Source organism: Hydra vulgaris, chromosome 04 (genome assembly GCF_038396675.1).
Source record: "Hydra vulgaris chromosome 04, alternate assembly HydraT2T_AEP".
Classification (NCBI taxonomy): domain Eukaryota; kingdom Metazoa; phylum Cnidaria; class Hydrozoa; order Anthoathecata; family Hydridae; genus Hydra; species Hydra vulgaris.
In genome coordinates this window covers 42,773,478-42,792,732 of record NC_088923.1, presented here as the reverse complement: position 1 = coordinate 42,792,732, position 19,255 = coordinate 42,773,478, and the positions used below count along the sequence as shown (strand labels likewise).

The following is a 19,255-nucleotide window of genomic DNA, read 5'->3' as shown; positions in this document are numbered from 1 at the left end:
TGATCGCAAAATTTAAATATATATATATATATATATATATATATGTATATATATATATATATATATACATAATCATTAATCAAGTAAAATATCCATTATGGACTGAGAATATACATTATTAACTAATAATGTATATAATGTACATATATATATATATATATATATATATATACATAATCATTAATCAAGTAAAATATCCATTATGGACTGAGAATATACATTATAAACTAATAATGTATATAATGTACACTATAGGCTGATAATGTAGACCATAGATTATTGTTATGTATTATTTATAATATATGGTTTTTCTTGCTTTTGGATTTATTCATTTGTTCAAGGTTTTCCATCTGGACTAAAATGGAGTTTTATGAACAAACCATCTGATGGTAGACCTAAATATCTTGTTGTTAATGCTGATGAGGGTGAACCAGGAACATGCAAAGATCGAGAAATTATGCGTCATGATCCACATAAACTAGTTGAAGGGTGTTTAATAGCTGGTCGAGCAATGGGAGCTCGTGCTGCATACATATATATTCGAGGGGAGTTTTATAACGAGGCATCAAATATGCAGGTTTCTATTATTTAGATTTTAGATATTTTTTTAAAAATTTATATTTATATTATTAAATCAAAACTTATTAATTATTTAATTAGGTTGCAATCCAAGAAGCTTACAAAGCGGGTTTAATTGGGAAAAATGCATGTGGGACAGGATATGATTTTGATGTGTTTATGCACAGAGGTGCTGGTGCTTATATTTGTGGAGAAGAAACTGTAATTATTGTTTTAACATTTTTTAAATTTACCTGTATGCAATTTATTTTTATCTTTTTTTTTGTTTTTGTTCTTTTAACCTTTATTTTAACTAGTCTTCATTTGGTTCATTCACAAGAAGTTAGAATAGAATAGAAAAAAATAGAAAAGGAAAATTATTTTGAAAAAAAAAAAAAGGTTAAAAAATTAAAAAAAAAGTTGTTCATAGAATCTACTATAGAACATTTCAATAGTTACTTGTGTTTTGAGAATGAAGAAAAGAAAACTTATGCACTCGATGAGCCAGTTTTTTAAAATCAAATTATTTTATTTGTTGATTTATTATGTTTAGAATTTATTAGCAAAATATTGCTAATAAATTCTAAACATAATAGATCAACAATGATTCAAAGTTACACAATGATTGAAACTATATGGCCACATTTAGAATATGCAAATGTAGTATGGTATTCGTATCTAAAAAGAAGGCTGGAAAAAATGCAACACAAATTAATGAGAATCCCTTCAGAGTTAAAAAATTTATCATACAAAGAATGTCCTATATATATAAATTTAACCAATTTACGAGAACAGCACAGCAACTTAATTGATATGTATAAAATTGTTCATGGGTATGAAAAAATTCAATTATTAAATTTTACATTTCCAGTAATTGATAAATCTAGGATTTATACACATAGGTAAAAGCATAAATTAAATATTGAACTAGTCACAAATTATCCAGTAAGGTTTAATTTCTTTACAAATAGAGTGGCAAAATTGGGGAATGCCTTTAAAACTGCAAGTACAAAACTGCAAGTACAAAACTGCAAGTACAAATGCAATATCATTGAACTTGTTTAAAGCTGTTTTTTTGTCCATATAAATTTCTAACAGCATTCACAATGGTATTATTATTAGCAACATTTACATTTAAATGCTCATTTATTATTTTGTAATTATTCTCCTCATCCAAAGGTTTCAACGATATGGTTTTATTTATAGCAATGGCTACGATAATTTAAGTTTTACAGGGGTGCATTACTTCTCTTTCAGCATTGATATATATTATTATTAGAATGAAAAATAATTTTCTTTTTTTTTTTTTTTTAAATTCCAAGGCTCCAAAGGGCCACTACAACCAAGGAGGCTAATCATGTAATTTATTTGTAACTCTTTCTTTCAATTTTAAACTCCGAAACACAAATCTTATTGAACAAGGACGCTGCCTAGAGAAACAGGCTAAACACAGTACTTCCAGATGTGTAGAATGGATTTGAACCACAAATCTCTAAATTGTGAGTGTTCTTCACTAATCTACTACCACATGATTGTGATTATCATAAAGGATTAAATGCTAAACAAATATTAAATGGTTAAGTTTGTAAACTTATTTACTTGTAATTGTATTTTTACTTTTTGTAAGAAATAAAAGGTATTAGAAACAAATGTTGATTTTGTTTTTAACTATGTTATTAAGTATTTTTTTAAATTTCAAAACAATATAGTGCATGCAACATAAATTCAACACAATTTCTACACTTGTCAATTTATAAAAGCCTAGATTATTTTTTAGAATAAAATGTTCAATAGAGAGTAAAAAAATAAGTATGAAGTAAGTGTAAAAAAATGGTTAAAGTAAAAACTCTATCTAAAGTAAAAAATTTTTAGTTTAAGCAAAGTATGTAATAAAAATAATGCAATAAATATAATCCAAAAGTTTTTCTATAATAAGCAGTTTTATAAGATGAAACTTCTATTTAATATATTTCATGCCATTAAACTTGCAATATTCAAGTAGGTTTGGCTCATTAGCTTGTGCGATAGCAACTATTTTAGTAAGAAAATTGTTACTGCAAAATATGTAATATAGCACTATAGAAACCTACCCAAACCACACAAGTGTAGAAAAAGTCATGGTAAACTTAACTTTAAAAAGATATGTTATAAAAAAAGATATTTTGCTTATTTGTTTTATAGTTTATAAATAATGAGAAAGGATGTTGACATTTAGTTTTTATATGGTTCAATTTGGAAAACATTTTATTAAAACATGCTATTTCTCGAATATATATTCTTACTTGCATATAATTTAGACTCAATTGATATCAGAAGTGTGTTAAAGTTTTAACTGTAGTAGAGAGAAATATGTTAACTTTAGTAGTGAAAAGTATGTTAAAGCTGTAAAGTTGTATTAATGATATGTTGATATTTTAGTAATAATAAACTGCAAGTATTAGTTGATATTAAAGATTTTTTTTTGGTAATAGTTCAAAGTTTTTTTAATGTTTTAATTTTTTTAATCAATTTTGCAGGCACTTATTGAGAGTCTAGAAGGGAAACAAGGCAAACCACGTCTGAAGCCACCTTTTCCAGCCGATATTGGAGTTTTTGGTTGTCCTACCACTGTTGCGAATGTGGAAACAGTTGCTGTTGCTCCTGTATGTTTAATTATTGTGTTTTAATTTTAAATATTTTATATACGTTTATCAAATAGATAAAAATATAATTTTACTATATAGATGAATTTCTATTTGTAATTATAATTTCAAATAGAAATAATATTTTCATATATCATCAATCTCATCATCATTAATCATCATCATTATCATCGTCACATCTGTTTTTTTTTAACTTTTTTTTGCTAATAAAAAAACAGAGCCATCTATTTGTGTTTCTTTCTGGACTGATTTTTTTAAGTCATTTTCTTTGAAAGTTGTTTAATTCCATTTTCTTTGAAAGTTGTTTAATTCCATTTTCTTTGAAAGTTGTTTAATTCCATTTTCTTTGAAAGTTGTTTAATTCCATTTATTTGAAAGTTGTTTAATTCCATTTTCTTTGAAAGTTGTTTAATTCCATTTTCTTTGAAAGTTGTTTAATTCCATTTTCTTTGAAAGTTGTTTAATTCCATTTTCTTTGAAAGTTGTTTAATTCCATTTTCTTTGAAAGTTGTTTAATTCCATTTTATATTAAAAGTTTGCATTTGAATGAATTTGAAAAATTTACATATATATTAATTTTACATATTAATATATTACTATGCAAAAAAAATTTTTAAGTTTGTTTCTAAATTTTTTTTTTTTAAATAAACAGATTTTTTTGTTACATTTTTTTATATTGATGTTTTATTTATGTTTTATTTTTATTATTATAATTTTGTTTTATTTTGTTAAAAATTATTTTTTTAATAAGGAAATAACTTCTTTTTTTTTTTTTTTTTTTTAAAAAAAAAAAAAAAAAACACTTTAAGCAAAGCTGCTACAATCACTATTTTAGTTATGAGCACAGAACAGAAAGCAAGGATGCAAGCAACATTTTTGATAGAAGTTAACAGAAAGTAAAGAAGGCAGATGAAGAACAATAAAATTGTTTTAAAAAAAGTCACTGCAAGCTCTTACCTGTCATCTTCAAGATCAGCTGCCTGTTCTAAGCCATCAAAAAGTGGTAGCTTCTTGTCAGGAATCAATTATATAGTTATGCAGTCACCAAATAACTGTAAAAATAAAATTATTTGAAAGATTATTTTAGTATAACCTTTTAGCACACTAGAGGTTACTGGTAATGAAGGAGTTGATCAAGGTCATCAAAGACTACTTAAATATTGCAATTTAAAAAATTGTCCAATAATTTTGAAAACTTTTACAGCTATACCATATGATGGAGAAGATACACCATATGATGGAAAAGAGTTTGTTAATTAAAAAGTCAAAGAACTAGTAAGAAGACTGATTGGGTGAAAGCAATCTCCATAGTTTTTAAAAGGGGTGGGGTGATTTGAATGTCTAGCAATGGATTAATCTATTTCTCTGGGATGATGTGGTACAAGTAATAAATTAAACTAAAAGTTCTTTGCAAATAGTTTAGAATATATATATCTTCTATTTCAAAGAGATGGTTTCAAAATAACAGAAGCCAGATTTAAATCCAATGGAAAATTTATAGATAATTACCAAGCCTTCCTGGGAAGCGCATGCGGTTGCACACCTTGTTCATCGATGTTTAAAGTAATTTTTTTAGACAAATTGACCACGACAGTTCGCATCTTTTAACTTATAAAGCGTTTCAATAATTCACAGCAAAAAGCTAAACTTATATACTAAAATAATCTTTTAATTTATAAACTAGAAAATTTAATAATTATAAAAAATTAATAAAAAAAATTTTTTTTTTATTTTAAATTTACTTTTTGTAATTTTTATTAATTTTTTGTTAGTTTTTTTTCTTACGTTTATTCATTTTGTAAGTCTTTTTGCTTTTAAAAATGTTTTTGCTATATTTGAAATTTTTTTCTAATACTTATATAATAGGAAAATAAGAAAATATATTGTTATTTATTTGTAAAATATATATTTGATTAATATTTTGTAATGATTGAATAAGTTAAATAAAAGAATAACATGGTTTCTTTTATAAATGTTAAAATCTTTTATAAAATTTACCGCATTTGATGTATGTATGAAATTGTTTCTTGCCCAATTTTCAATGTTAATACGAATTACTAGAGATAATGAACATAACAATTGCTCTTTTTTAAAAAAATGTATTTAAAAAAAAGTTTCAAATAGGCTCTTAAAAATTTCATTAAATAAGTTCAGTAAATTAATAATGCTTTAGCCCACAAGCTTTTGGAGCATCGTCAATAACAATAGTTCATCAGGAAATAAACTGTCGGATTTAAATGCACAATTTGAATAATCCTACAAAAGTGCAGACTATTTCAATGGGGGTATTTGAAAACAACCAAATATTTTATATTTAAATATTAGTATTAATAACTTTTTTTTTTTTTTACATGAAAAACTTGTTGAAAAAATTTTTTTTTTACAAATAAATAGCAATTAGCTTTCTCACTTTCCTGTGCATTGATAAAAACAGTAAAGTTTAGCAAAAACATTTGAAAAACAAAGTTAAAAATTTTCCATGTTTCTAGCGCAAATTATAAAGTATTTCCTTACTGACTGAAAAAAGTCGCAAAAAAATTGTATATCAAAAAATAATTTTGTTTTCGTTATATTCTTATCTACTTTTTTCCTCGACTTATCAATTTTGGTAGTGGAAAATAACAAATGCCCTAAAAATAAGAAAGAAAAAAACAGTAAAATATTTAGGCATATTATTTTTTGACAACAATTTGCTTTTTTAATATTCCGTTTTGTTAGCTTATTTTATTTAGATTTTCTATTCTTATAGTCTTTGGTTCTTTTCTTCGAATATTCGGTTCTTCGAATATTGCTGTTTTATTCTTTTTAGTTTCTTATAGCTTTCTTTTGGCTGCAAATTACTTTAGGCGGTAGTGGTAGTAAATGCAGTAGTGGTGTAGTGGTAGAGCGCTCGCCTCATAAGCGAGAAGTTCTGAGTATGATCTCCACCGTGTCCCTGGTACAACCATGTCAACTTGTTTCTCCTTGCGGCGGCCCTGTTTGTCGAGGTTCGTGTTTCGGAGATATAGAATTGCGAGAGGGTTGTAACCACAAAAAGTAGCCTCCTTGACTGCAGCGGCCTTCTTGACCTTAAGAAGGTGAATAATTTAAAAAAAAAAAAAAAAAAGCGTGGACAAACAAGGCGTGTGACTGCAAGTGCATCCCGGGCAGGCTACAGAAATGAGGTAGCAAAACAAAATCCTTGGATTTAAGAGGATTTGTTAGAGTTTGTAAAATTGTCATGGTATGTTATATTATCAACATGCCAAAAATTGGTCAACAGTATGCCCAAAAAAATTATCAAAGTCTATAGAACATGTAAAGTATTAATTGTTCTAGATACATTATGAAGTTTTAAAGTAGCCATTTTACAAAAAGATAAAGATGTTTTGTTTTTGTTACTGTTTTCTTATTTATTTTAACTATTTGGTATATAAAAAATGAATATTTTTAACTTTGCTTAATATAAAATTAATTTAAATTTTTTTTTTTTTTAAAAGATTTAAAAAAAGATTTATAAATACAAGTATGACTTTGATTTACTTTATTAGTTATTGGTTTATTATTTTAATAATTTATCTATTCAGGAAATTTGTCGTCGTGGTGGCAGCTGGTTTGCTAGTATGGGAAGACCTCGTAATTCAGGACAAAAGGTTGCTTATTACTTTGTTTAAGATAAAGTTTTAATATTAATTTTTATAAAATTAAAAATGGTTTAGCTTATAATGTTAATTTGTTATGTTTTGAGTATAAAAATAACCATTTAGTAACTATTGTTTTTTCCCTTGTATTGTTTGAGTAACTGTTGTATCGATTGTCACTGTAACTATTGTACTGAGTGTCATTATATCTACCGTACTGATTGTCACTATACCTATTGTATTGACCATCAGACTAATAATAAAGTTAATAAATAATGCAAAAAAAAAGAAGTTTTTTTGAATAAATCATTTTTTATTACAAAATTATTTGTTTTCAGCTGTTTAACATATCTGGACATGTAAACCATCCTTGTACAGTTGAAGAGGAAATGTCTATTCCATTAAAAGAACTCATTGAAAGACATGCTGGTGGAGTTCTCGGTGCATGGTTTTAAAATGATTGTTTGTAGACTTTCAAATACTTAAATACTTTTAAATATCTAAATACTTTTAATTACCTAATTTTCTTGTTAGTAAGTTTCAAATAGTATCATTTAAAAATTTTTCTAACTAAAAAAACTCTGTATAAAGATAATTTAAATAATTTTAACTTGAAATATATTTACTAGCATTGATATTCTTTTAATTTTTTGTACTGTTAGGTGGTTGGGACAACTTGTTATGTATTATACCTGGTGGTTCATCAACTCCACTTATACCGAAAAAGTTTGTTTAAATTTCATTGTTGATTTGCAGTTGTTAGCTCTCTCTGTTACCTTAATGGTGCATTAGTCAAAAAAATTAACAAAGTTTTTATAAGTGTAGAAATGTTAAAGTTTGCATTATAAATGCATTATAACAAGTTAAAAATGAATTTATTCTTTTTAAATTAAACTTTTGAAGAATTTTCAACTTCCATTAAGCTCCATTCATTAATGTTAAAATGCTGCCCTGTTTATTAATTCTGTTTGTTGTTTTTTTAGTTTTATTTATTAATTTGTTAACATTTAGCAGTTAACTTAATTTTTTACTATACTGTTCAATAGTTGATTTTTTTTATTAGAGTTTGTGAAGATGTTCTGATGGATTTTGATGATCTGATTCGAGCTCAAACTGGTCTTGGAACAGCTGCCATAATTGTTATGAATAAGCAGGTTTGATTTTTAAAAAATTTTATTTTGTTTTGTCACTTTTTTTTTTTTTTTTCTTTTTTTTTTTTTTATTCACCTCCCTAAGGCCACAGTTAGGACTTTTTTTTTTTTGTTATTTATCTCCCTTAGGCCACAGTAAGGACTTTTTTTTTCCAACTTTTTAAGTTGTGGTTACAACCCTCTCCTAACTCTTTAACTCCAAAACACGAACCTTCATACACAAAGGTGTTTCACGGAGAACCAACTTGAGTGCTGTACTACCAGGAGCGTGGTAGGGGTTGAACTCGAAACTTCTCACCGATACTGATACCGATGAATTTTCTAATTAATAAAATTATGAAAATATAAGACCATACAACTTTAAATCATGTAAACTTTTTCATGGAATCAGAACTGGTTAACAAATACTTGGACCCAAATCAGAACCAAACCATTATTTTTAAAAATAGTTTGTTTTTTTTTACTATGAAAAGAAAACTTTCAAAAAATAAATACAATTTTAGAGAAATGCTTTTTATTTCAATTTCAAAAAGAAAATGGTGTTAAGATAGCAGTTTACTTTAGTTCTGTAGTTTTATTGATTTATTAGTAATTTAGATATCTAAACAATAATCATATAGAAATATAGAAGGCTATACTTGAATACATATAAATATCAATGTTTAAATAGGTTACTTTTAGGTATAACAATAGAACAACAGAAAATAAACATATTCTAAAAACAACATGCTAATAAAAGTATAAATACATTCAGGTTTTAAATTAAAGCTTATAAACATCATCTTAAGAATAAACAAGTTTGCCTGTAAACAAAGTCAATATAAACAATTTCTCAAAAAAATTCTAAGTAATGCATAAAGTATTGTTTATTTATTATTTAATTATTATCATAATGCAGGATAAAAATATTAAAATGCCATCGGTTGGAAAATTGGTAAATTAATTAAAAAAAGCCGATACCGATTCCGATTGTTCAAAAATTTGTTGATTTAGCTGATGCTGATTAATTGGTACATCACTAATAACAAGTAATATATTTATAATAACAAGTAATATATTTATAATAGTACTTGTTAAAGTAATAAAAAACTATTTTTCATTCTAGAGTGATGTTGTCAGGTGTATTGCTAGACTTATCGAATTCTACAAGCATGAAAGCTGTGGTCAGGTTTGTAAATTATTTTTTTAATGCATGTCATTGATGATATTTTTCAAAAAATTCTATCAAATATTTGCCACCATGACCTATTAATGTTTTTTTGTGTGTACAGCCTGCTTCTAATAAAAATAATTTTTGTGTGTGGACAGCCTGTTTCTAATAATAATGAAAAAGAAGATAAATAAAGAATAATTTTTTTTGTTCTTTTTGCAAATTAAAATAACAGTAAATTTTGATCAAAATTAGATGGCTCTTGTTGCAATCTGATTATTGTATAGCCTTTGTGTATCTGTGTGCAGTACCACATATATCACCATAAAACATCATCAATGAGGATTTGTGTGCACTTAATCAAGCATTAATACATTTCATATTTATTTTCTAAACTTTTTTTTTTTCTTTTGCTAAAAATTTATGCGCACACTTTAAAAATTAAAGCAAAAAAATTGCTAAGAAATACTTTGATGGATATTATGTCATGATATGATATTGATTTTGGCTTTTTATTTTTGTACTTGTATGTAAATCATTTATAATGCTATTTTTTATTTTGAATTTTATATTCTTTTTTTTTCTTTTTTTTTACTATTCTATTTACATTCTATTTTATTTGCTATTTTCATTTGTTATTTTATTTGCTATTTTCATGGTACTGGGGACTAAAAAATGGTCAGAAATAAGCTTTAATAGTTTAAAACATCTTTGTTTCTAATTGTGATCTACTAAAACTATAAACAAGAGTTTTTGAATTTAGATTTTATTAATTTTATTAAGATTGACATCATCATTTTTAACATGTACACCATCATTTTTTACAGTGTACACCATGTCGAGAGGGTGTTGGCTGGATGAATAACATAATGAAAAGATTTGGTAACTTTTTTTAAATTTTATATAGCTTTTATATTGCAGTTTCTGATTTTTGAATAATGAAAAATAAAAGTTCATCTGATTTTCAAAAACAAAAATTTGGATTTACCTAAGTTTAATTAATGAATTTCTACTTTAAGTATTTGATTATTTATTACATAGTAATTTATAATATCTATAATTATTTATTATTTATATAATTTATATGATATTGTTATTTAAATGTTTCTTACTTTTTTATTATTTATTTTAAATGCATTTTTATTTTTGTCTATTTCATTTGTGTTTTGTCAAATGATGTTATTTTATTTTAGTGATATATTATTCAATCACTGATATATTTACAATTTTGCAAAAATAATTCTCATTCTGCAAATCATGTTAATAGAGATTCATACAAATCATGAGTTCTTTTTGTCAATTATAGTTAATAGCAAGTAGTTATGTCTAGAGTTTCTTCAGTTTTTAATATCTATACTAAAAACCATTATGAAATTAAATTTATCCACTAATAATATTCAAAAAATATAAAAATTTGTTTCTTTTTTTTACAGTTTTTGATATTAATTGCTCTAGTTTTTTCTAGATTTTTGTTATAAATGTTTAAGAAAATTAAGCAAATTCTACACATTTGTAACAAAAAGCGTTGCATTACTTTTGGCGATTTGAAGAAAAAAAGTTTATCTCTTGCTCAGGAATTATCTTTCCGAATATTTCCGGAACTCTGGATATTTTTCTCAACATCAAGTTTTTCTGGATATCCTAAGCGTTTTTTGGAAAAAAATTGGAAACAACTCAGCTAGTTAAAGGGAAAATATATTCTGGATTTTTTCCAGATATTCTACCCAAACAATTTTCGAAATTTTTAAAATATGACCTGGATGATCTTATTCATATAAGATGATGATGCTCCTAATATAAATAAGCACTTTTTATTTGGTAGTCGGTAAATGAAAATTAGAAATACTTATATCAAATCTAATTTTTATTTTATTTCAGTAAAATATAAGCTGTAACAATCAAGTACCAAAAAATCAACATGCTAAAATCTCTGCAGTCTGGAAGTATTTTACAAAATAATATGGTTTGGCTAGCAAAGCAAAATAATATGGTTTGGCTAGCGAAGCAAAACAAAAGAGAAGTTTCCTGAAAAGTTACAAAACTTTATGATATCAAAAAGTTAGAGCTGTTTGTCAAAATTTCTGTTTTAAAAAAATGTTGTAAAAAATTCAACATATTAGTTGATGAATGAATCAGTATTAACATTAAAAGATGTGTAAACGTAAATTTTTACAAAAAGAATTTATGTGGAAAATAATTTTCAACATATATTGTTCTGGCTGTTCTGGTGATGTTTTTACAGCTAAAAAGATGTTCACATCTTTTTGTTTAAAAAAGCTACTTAACAAATGTTCTTAATGAGATATTTACACAAGTCAAATTCAAATGTCAAAAAATCATGATGGCTTCTAATATCCATCAAAGTCAGCAACGACATGCCAAAAATATAATTGAACAGAATTTTGCATTAGTATAAGAGTTTTTGAATATTTTTCATGTCAATTCATCAGATAATAAAGTTGCTGAAGATGCTATTAGTAATGTGGAATGTGCAATTACATAGTTGCAATCCATAATGCAATGTGCAATGACATAGTTGCAATCCATAACAAAGATAGTTAAGCAAGCAAGTAAAGTTCAAACTTTGAATTTAAATAAGATTGGCGCGACTCAAAAAAAAATTCAACTTACGTCAAAATCCAGCAAAAGAGTGCTTTCTGTTGCTGGTAATTTTTCCACTTATCTTCAAAGCTGGATGAGTTTTGAAATATTAGGGTTGCATTAATATTTTTATTAATTCTTTGGAAAATTGAATATTCAATTTTAATTGAAAAAAATATTGAGTTTAATTTAAAAAAAAATTTTTTAAATGAAGTAAGTTAAAATAATTAACTTAATTCATTTTAAAAAAATGCAATTAAGATGTTTCATGCTAATACTGGTATTAGACTTTTCCTTTATTTCGGAAATTCTAATTGTGCCATATCTAGTTTGCTGAAGTTTTAGCTATGAGTTGTGATTTATATATAATTTTTTATTATATAGTTGATGGTAAAGCCAAATCTGCAGAAATCGATATGCTATGGGTATGTTATGAAGACCTATTCTTATATTTGTTGCTTTTCAAATGCACTTAATTTTTCTAATGTGCTTCATTTTGTTATAAAATGTTTACAGGAAATTAGTAAGCAGATAGAAGGGCATACTATTTGTGCTTTGGGAGATGGTGCAGCATGGCCTGTGCAGGTAATTTTAAATATATAGTAACAGTTATTTCTTACCTTAATATAATATACCAATAAGATATTTATTATTGGTTATTGTTAAATTACGATAGTTGAGGTAAAATGAGGCAGGTTGAATTTAGAAGTTTTATTTTTTAACACTGGTTGTACTTGTGCAGTTGTAACTTTTTGGTTTGTAATTTTAATTCTAAAATATCTAGAATAAAAGCAAAAAAAAATTTTTAAGTTTGCGATAAATTCGAAAGCAATAAAAAAATTTATAAGTTTGCGATAAATTCGAAAGCAATAAAAAAAATTTTAAGTTTGCGATAAGTTCGAAAAACATCTATGACTAAAAAAAAGTACGTATTTAAATACATTTAAATTTAAAATTTCTTTTAATAAAATAATTTACATTTTAATAATTTACATTTTTATTTGTTTTAATAAAATTTTGTTTAAAATAATTTAAACACTCCTCACTTAATTATTGAAAGCGTGACAGAATTTTTTAATTGGTACAACAGCATGTCACAATTTTTTTTTTCGTATTTTTTACCTTTAGTAAATAAATTTTGAATAAACGCAAGGTTGTATTTTGCAGTTGTATGATGATTTTGATTTACTTATTAATCTTAATATATATAGATTTAGAAAAGTTTTTAACTCAAATCTCAGGGGAAAAAGATTGTACCATGATAAGAACAGTTTTTATGTTAGGGTTGATGAAACCTGATGAAACCCTGATGAAAGTTTTTAACTCAAATCTCAGCAAAAGATTTTGTACCAATTTTGCTATTATTTTATCCTAATTTTTAAACGTGTTTTTTTACCATGATTTGTCACTTTTACTAGTTAAGGTAGATATTTTGAGCACTAGGTAGAGTATTATGAGCACCTTAACCAAAAATTGAAAAATTTTTAAAAATAATTATGCAAATTGGATCCAAAAAATTTTGCAAATAAATAATTTTTAGGGATCGCTACTCAAATATTTGGGCACCACAATTTAAAAAAAAATTATGATGCCCAAATAAAATGAAAAAAAAAATGTAGCGAAAGTCCTATATGAGCACTTTCTCTACTTTTTTATTCAGACCACTTGACACTATGAGCACTTTAAATTAGCTCAAACAATTAACATTATGTAAAAAAATACCAACTTGACAATTAGAACTAATTTGTGGAATATAATGGTTTATTATTTACAAAACTTTTCATAAAAAGATCAAATTCTTTTTATTGAAACTACTACTTTGTTTTATGCAAAAAAAAAAAGAATTTTTTTTTTTTGGCGTAAAACAAAGTAGTATTGTTTCAATAAAAAAATTTTAAACGAAGTAGTATTGTTTCAAAAAAAAAAATTTTTCGCGTAAAACATTTTTGAAATCGACTTAAAGTCGATTTTGTCGAAATATGGAAATAATTTATTTTTAAATTTTATTAAAAATAATAAAGTAATTCATATTCATTTTCTATCTTTTAATATCATATTGTTTAAATAATTATGGAGCAAAACAATATGAGAGAGAGGGGCTGCACTGTTAACGGGACAATCTGTTACCAGAACCCAATGATTTAGGGACAATCTGTTACCAGAACCCAATGATTTATATTCATCAATAAATTTTAAGTTTCATAGTATTATCTATTAGCGTTTAAAAATTATTACCGTATAAAATTTGCAACCCCCTCAAATTGAGGGGGGTTTCAACTTTATATGGTCATAATTTTTGAACGCTAAAATATTTCAAAATGAAATCTAAAATTTATCGATGATTAAGTCTAGTTAAGAATAGTACAAAAAATACTTCATCAACTTGTTGCTCTCACGTTTGGGGCAGGGGGGGCGAAAATTTTGGGGCTTTTTATATATATATATATATATATATATATATATATATATATATATATATATATATATATATATATATATATATATATGCTATACATTGGTTTCAAACCATAAAAGAAAAGCAATTGTGTAAGTTCTTAGTCTTTGATATAAATAATTTTTATCCATCGATTAATGAAACCTACTAAAAAATGAAATAGCTTTTGTAGAACAACATCTAACAATAAATAGTGAACAAAAGAGTTTCATACACCATGCAAGAAAATCATTATTATTTAGAAGTGGAACTGCTTGGATTAAGAAAAAGAAAGGATTATTCGATGTCACTATGTAGTAGTAAGCAACCGGGGTTGATATTTGACCAGGGCCGCGGCCGGGTTTGATAAAACATAGCCGGGGCCGGGTTTGTGACCGGGGCTGCATTACTATTGATATTCCTTATAAATATATTATTGTTATTTAAAATTCATGATATATTTTATATAAAGGTATATATATCATCTCATCATCATCACCATCATCATCATCATCATCATCTCTACATCATCATTTCTACATCATCATCATACTCATCATCATCATAATATCATCATCATAATATCATCATCATTATCATCATCATTATCATCATCATTATCATCATCATCATCATCATCAAGCATACAGTTGATGATGATGTTTAAGATGATTATGATGATGATGATGACAATGATCATCATCAGCATCTTAATCATTGGGATCATTATCATCTTCTCTGATACACACTATAAATATAATTACTACTCTCATACTCTCTCTAAGGTCATTGCTTCTTTTCCTATCTTTTAAAGACACCATATATCCATCTGATCTACTTTGTTCTTTCTTATTTGTCATTGTAAATATTTATGAATTATATTATATTTGTATATATTATTTTTGTGACTTTTTCTTATATTTCCTTAAACTTTCATAACAAATTTTAACTTGAACAAAATTAAAAAAAAACAGCAACAACAACAACAAAAATCCAGCCCCGGCTAGTAACCCCTGCAAATTGTGTTTGTTTAGCCGGGGCCTGGTTTGCAAAAACCTCTGTTTTTAGCCGGGGCCCTGGTCACTTACTACTATGTAGGTCTTTGATAGCGCGGAGATTTGTGAATTAGTTGGGATTTATATTTTTCATCAAATCTCGCAGTTTTATGATAAAAGTAGTTTCGGTATATATCACGATGATGGATTAACTATATTTAGGAACAAAAGTGGTCAGGAAATGGAGAGGATAAATAAACATTTTTTTTTTGAAAATAATTTGAAAATAGTTTTCGATTTAACGCTAAACCTTAACGATGGCTCTTTTCAGCCATACCGCAAACCAGATGTTATACTGAATTATATACATACTAGTTCTAATCATCCACCGAGTGTAATAAAAAGTATTCCTAAGACTATTGAATTAAGATTATCAGTAGCATCGTCAAGTGAATCGATTTTAAAGATAGTATTCCTCCTTATCAAGAAGCTCTTAAAAAATCTGAGTACAATTGCGAACTTGCATACCATCCAAGTATAAAATCAAAAAACGGCAATTATAAATGCTAGATAATTTGGTATAATCCTCCTTTCAGTGCAAATGTTGTAACAAAAATAGCTAAATGTTTTTGGAACCTCGTCGACTTCTACTTTCCAGTTAACCACAGACTTCGTAAAATATTTAATAGAAACACAATCAAAATTAGTTATTCCTGCATGCCAAACATAAAATCCATTATCAACTCTCACAATAAAAACACTTTACATAAGGAGGAAAAAATAATGAAAAGATAAGCAATTGCATTGACAAATCTAAATGTCTAATAAACAACCATTGTCTTTCTAATAACATTGTTTATCAGGCCACCATTTATTCAAACAATCTGGAATGCAAAGAAAAATTAAAAGGAACAAACTTTACACCTTTTGTCAAATGGAAGATTGTTAAACAATGCAAACCATACAACTCAGCATCAAAACCATACAACCATACAGCTCAGCATCAAAAGTTTGCAACCTCTGTTTGATCGAGAAGTTTCAAATTTTGCTGTATAAAGGAGAAAACCTACTTAACACAAGGAATGAAATAATCTCGAAGTGTAGGCTCAAAAATATATATATATATATATATATATATACACACACACACACACACACACGCACACACACACACACACTATTGACTTGCTATATATCAAAAAGTAATTACAATCATATTTACTATGTGATTGTATAGATGACATTTAGAGGTTGCTTCACAACTTTTAATCCTAGCTCGGCCCCTCGGCCAGCTTAAAGCGTATGAAAAGTGTACGTATGAAAGTATTTATGAAAATCACAAGCATCGAATAAACAAAAGAAAAAAATTAATGAAATACATAATCGAAAGTTTAATTAGGTATAAATAATGTTAACATGCTATGAATAACCTTAAGATAAAACTTTAAAAGAGTAATCAAAAAACTAGGTCATAGTTATAATAGTACACATTATTGTTATTAAATGAACAAACAAAAATTAAAAATTGAAAAGGTAAATCGAATGAAAAGATATAATTATTTAAAGATTTTTACTCAACTAAATTGATTTTTAGTCGATTAGTAGGAAGTTCGTAGTCGATAAAATCAAAGGTTTTATCGACTTCGATTTTTCAAAGTTGACTAATTTCGACTTTTAACTAGTCGACTTTTAGTCGATTCAGTCGAAGTCGGTAACAACGCTATAAAAAACACTGGGTAATTTGAGCATGCTCATATTACACAAAAATGATATCTTAAATGAAGTCAAAAATAAATGTTTCTATGCATTGTTGCCCTAACAAAAACGGAACGGATTTCTAGTTAATATATTTTTCTTTATGAAAAAATAAATATCTATTTTTCAACATCAAAATTTCGCGCCGCAGATTCTTTTATGTGCAATAATATTTTAACAACACAAAAAATTAAATAGCGTTTTAATTAGACGAGAGCCGCTAAAAAAATACAAAACAACTTGAACTTCACTACTCACGCCTTAGAAATCTTTTGGTATGCTCATATTACCTAGATGCCCATATTACTCGTAAATTACCCTACTGAAAAAATAAGATTAGCTAGCAGGTAATCTTATTTTTTCAGTAGGGTAATTTACAAAATTAAATAGAATTAAAAAATTTCAAATTTTGAAGACATCAAGGCTTTTAAATGCTTCTTGCAAAAAATTTTGTTTTATTAAATATATTGTTATGTTTTATTAACGCTATTTTAAAAAGTAACCTGACATTTTAACCAGGTTGTCTTTTTTTGTACTTTTAATTTCTTTATTTTTGAATAAATAACTTTTTTCTTTAAGGGTTTGATACGTCATTTTCGTCCATTGTTAGAAGAAAGGTTTGCTCAATATCAAAGCAATTTTAATAAACAAGCAAACATGTCCATGTGAATTCTATTTATCGCCCAATGTAACTATATATAGATGTTATTAATTTACAATATGTTTTAATACAAATTTTTATTTGTTTTTTTTATTATTTTATTTTTTTTGTCTCTATTGCTATTTTTTTAGTAGAATTTTAGAATTTAATAAATTTGTGACTTTAAATTAACTTTAAAGTTGCCGCTCGTACAGAGCAATATTTTTTTTCTTACACCAGTTGTTGTTACCAATTTAAATGTTTTACTTTTAATGAAGTTCTTTTCTGTTGAACCCTTTTTAGACTCTTTTAGTCTACTTGCTGCAATTTAACCATCATATAACATTTTTAAATCATTTTTATGCCTTTTTTGTTTCTATATTATCCTTTACATTTTTCTCACCTCAACAAAGTTTACATCCATATAATGCTTTGTTAGCTTTGGCATGGCTTTTCTGAAATAATAATACTGTTTTTCTTCGCAATCAAGCTAACTAATTCTTATTCAAACCTTGGCTCTTTTGGGCTGACGATACTACATTACTACGCATTTTAGCTAATTTGGAATCAGATTTACCTCAACTCTCTTTTTTTGTATTAAATCAGTCGTATATTTGCGTCGCTTAGCAATTTTATTAAAACTTCCATGTAAAAAACCTTGTGCTACTACATTCACTTTCTTCAGCCTGCTGATTGAGCAGGTGGATGAATTACTTCAGGTAATTCATTGATCCGCTTACTTTCATAAGTTACCGGTAATACCAATTTCACACATTTGAAAGACATAAGAAAATTATTAGATATACATTGGAGTATTTTCTTTTCATAAATGTAATCTATAGACCCTCAGCACTCTAAAACTAATATATATCTATTTTTTTTTTTTTTTCTAACTGTAATTTTTAGGCTCAATATATTAATTTTACCACGAAAGTGGTAACATTTTATCTTATTGTATAAGTATTGTTCAAAATGAAAAGAGTTGGTCATATTAAAAAGAAATATGAGGCCAGTAAGGCAACTTTAGAATATTTTAACTTTTTAACGGCATATATTATTCCATAGACATCATATATTAAAATAACACATGGCCTGAAAAGTCCCGGGCCTAAAAAAAAAAACACGGTTTTTTTTTTTTTTTCAAAATTAGCTTCATTCATCAACGTAATCTCCATCAAAAGCAACGCGATCATTCCAGCGCCGCTCTAACATTTCAATGCCACTTTTGTAGAGCGATTTATCTTTTGCTTCAAAATAGGCCTCAGTTTCAGCGATAACCTCTTCATTCGTGCGAAATATCTTACCGCCGAGCATTTTTTTCAGGACTGCTAACAGCATTTTTTTCAGGACTGCTAACAGCATTTTTTTCAGGACTGCTAACAGCCAGTAGTCGCTGGGAGCCAAATCTGGCGAATACGGTGGATGTGGGAGAAATTCGAAGTTCCATTCATGTAGTTTTGCCATTGTTTTGATTGACTTGTGACACGGTGCGTTGTCTTGATGAAACAAAAATTTTTTCTTTGCCATATGCGGTCGTTTTTTTGCAATTTTGGCCTTCAAACGCTCCAATAACGTTATATAATATTCACTGTTGATGGTATTTCCTTTTTCAAGATAATCGATGAATATTAATTAAATATTAGATAATCGATGAATATTACACCACGCACATCCCAAAATACCGAAGCCATAACCTTTCCAGCCGATTG

The 19,255-nt window shown here is 26.5% G+C and overlaps 1 protein-coding gene across 1 annotated transcript in view; it reads left to right on the top strand.

The window, feature by feature from the left end:
• The window catches only part of LOC100205954 (NADH dehydrogenase [ubiquinone] flavoprotein 1, mitochondrial), a 33,259-nt gene extending 15,616 nt beyond the window's left edge, over positions 1–17,643 (top strand). Inside the window, exons 6-17 of the mRNA XM_065796399.1 lie at positions 342–577; positions 661–780; positions 3,075–3,200; positions 6,767–6,832; positions 7,159–7,261; positions 7,483–7,546; positions 7,884–7,974; positions 9,077–9,139; positions 9,949–10,003; positions 12,107–12,147; positions 12,239–12,307; positions 17,486–17,643. Coding sequence (XP_065652471.1) covers positions 342–577; positions 661–780; positions 3,075–3,200; positions 6,767–6,832; positions 7,159–7,261; positions 7,483–7,546; positions 7,884–7,974; positions 9,077–9,139; positions 9,949–10,003; positions 12,107–12,147; positions 12,239–12,307; positions 17,486–17,575 — 1,124 coding nt within the window. The 3' untranslated portion in view covers positions 17,576–17,643. The remainder of the gene's footprint in view (positions 1–341; positions 578–660; positions 781–3,074; positions 3,201–6,766; positions 6,833–7,158; positions 7,262–7,482; positions 7,547–7,883; positions 7,975–9,076; positions 9,140–9,948; positions 10,004–12,106; positions 12,148–12,238; positions 12,308–17,485) is intronic.
• Positions 17,644–19,255: the final 1,612 nt, after the last annotated feature.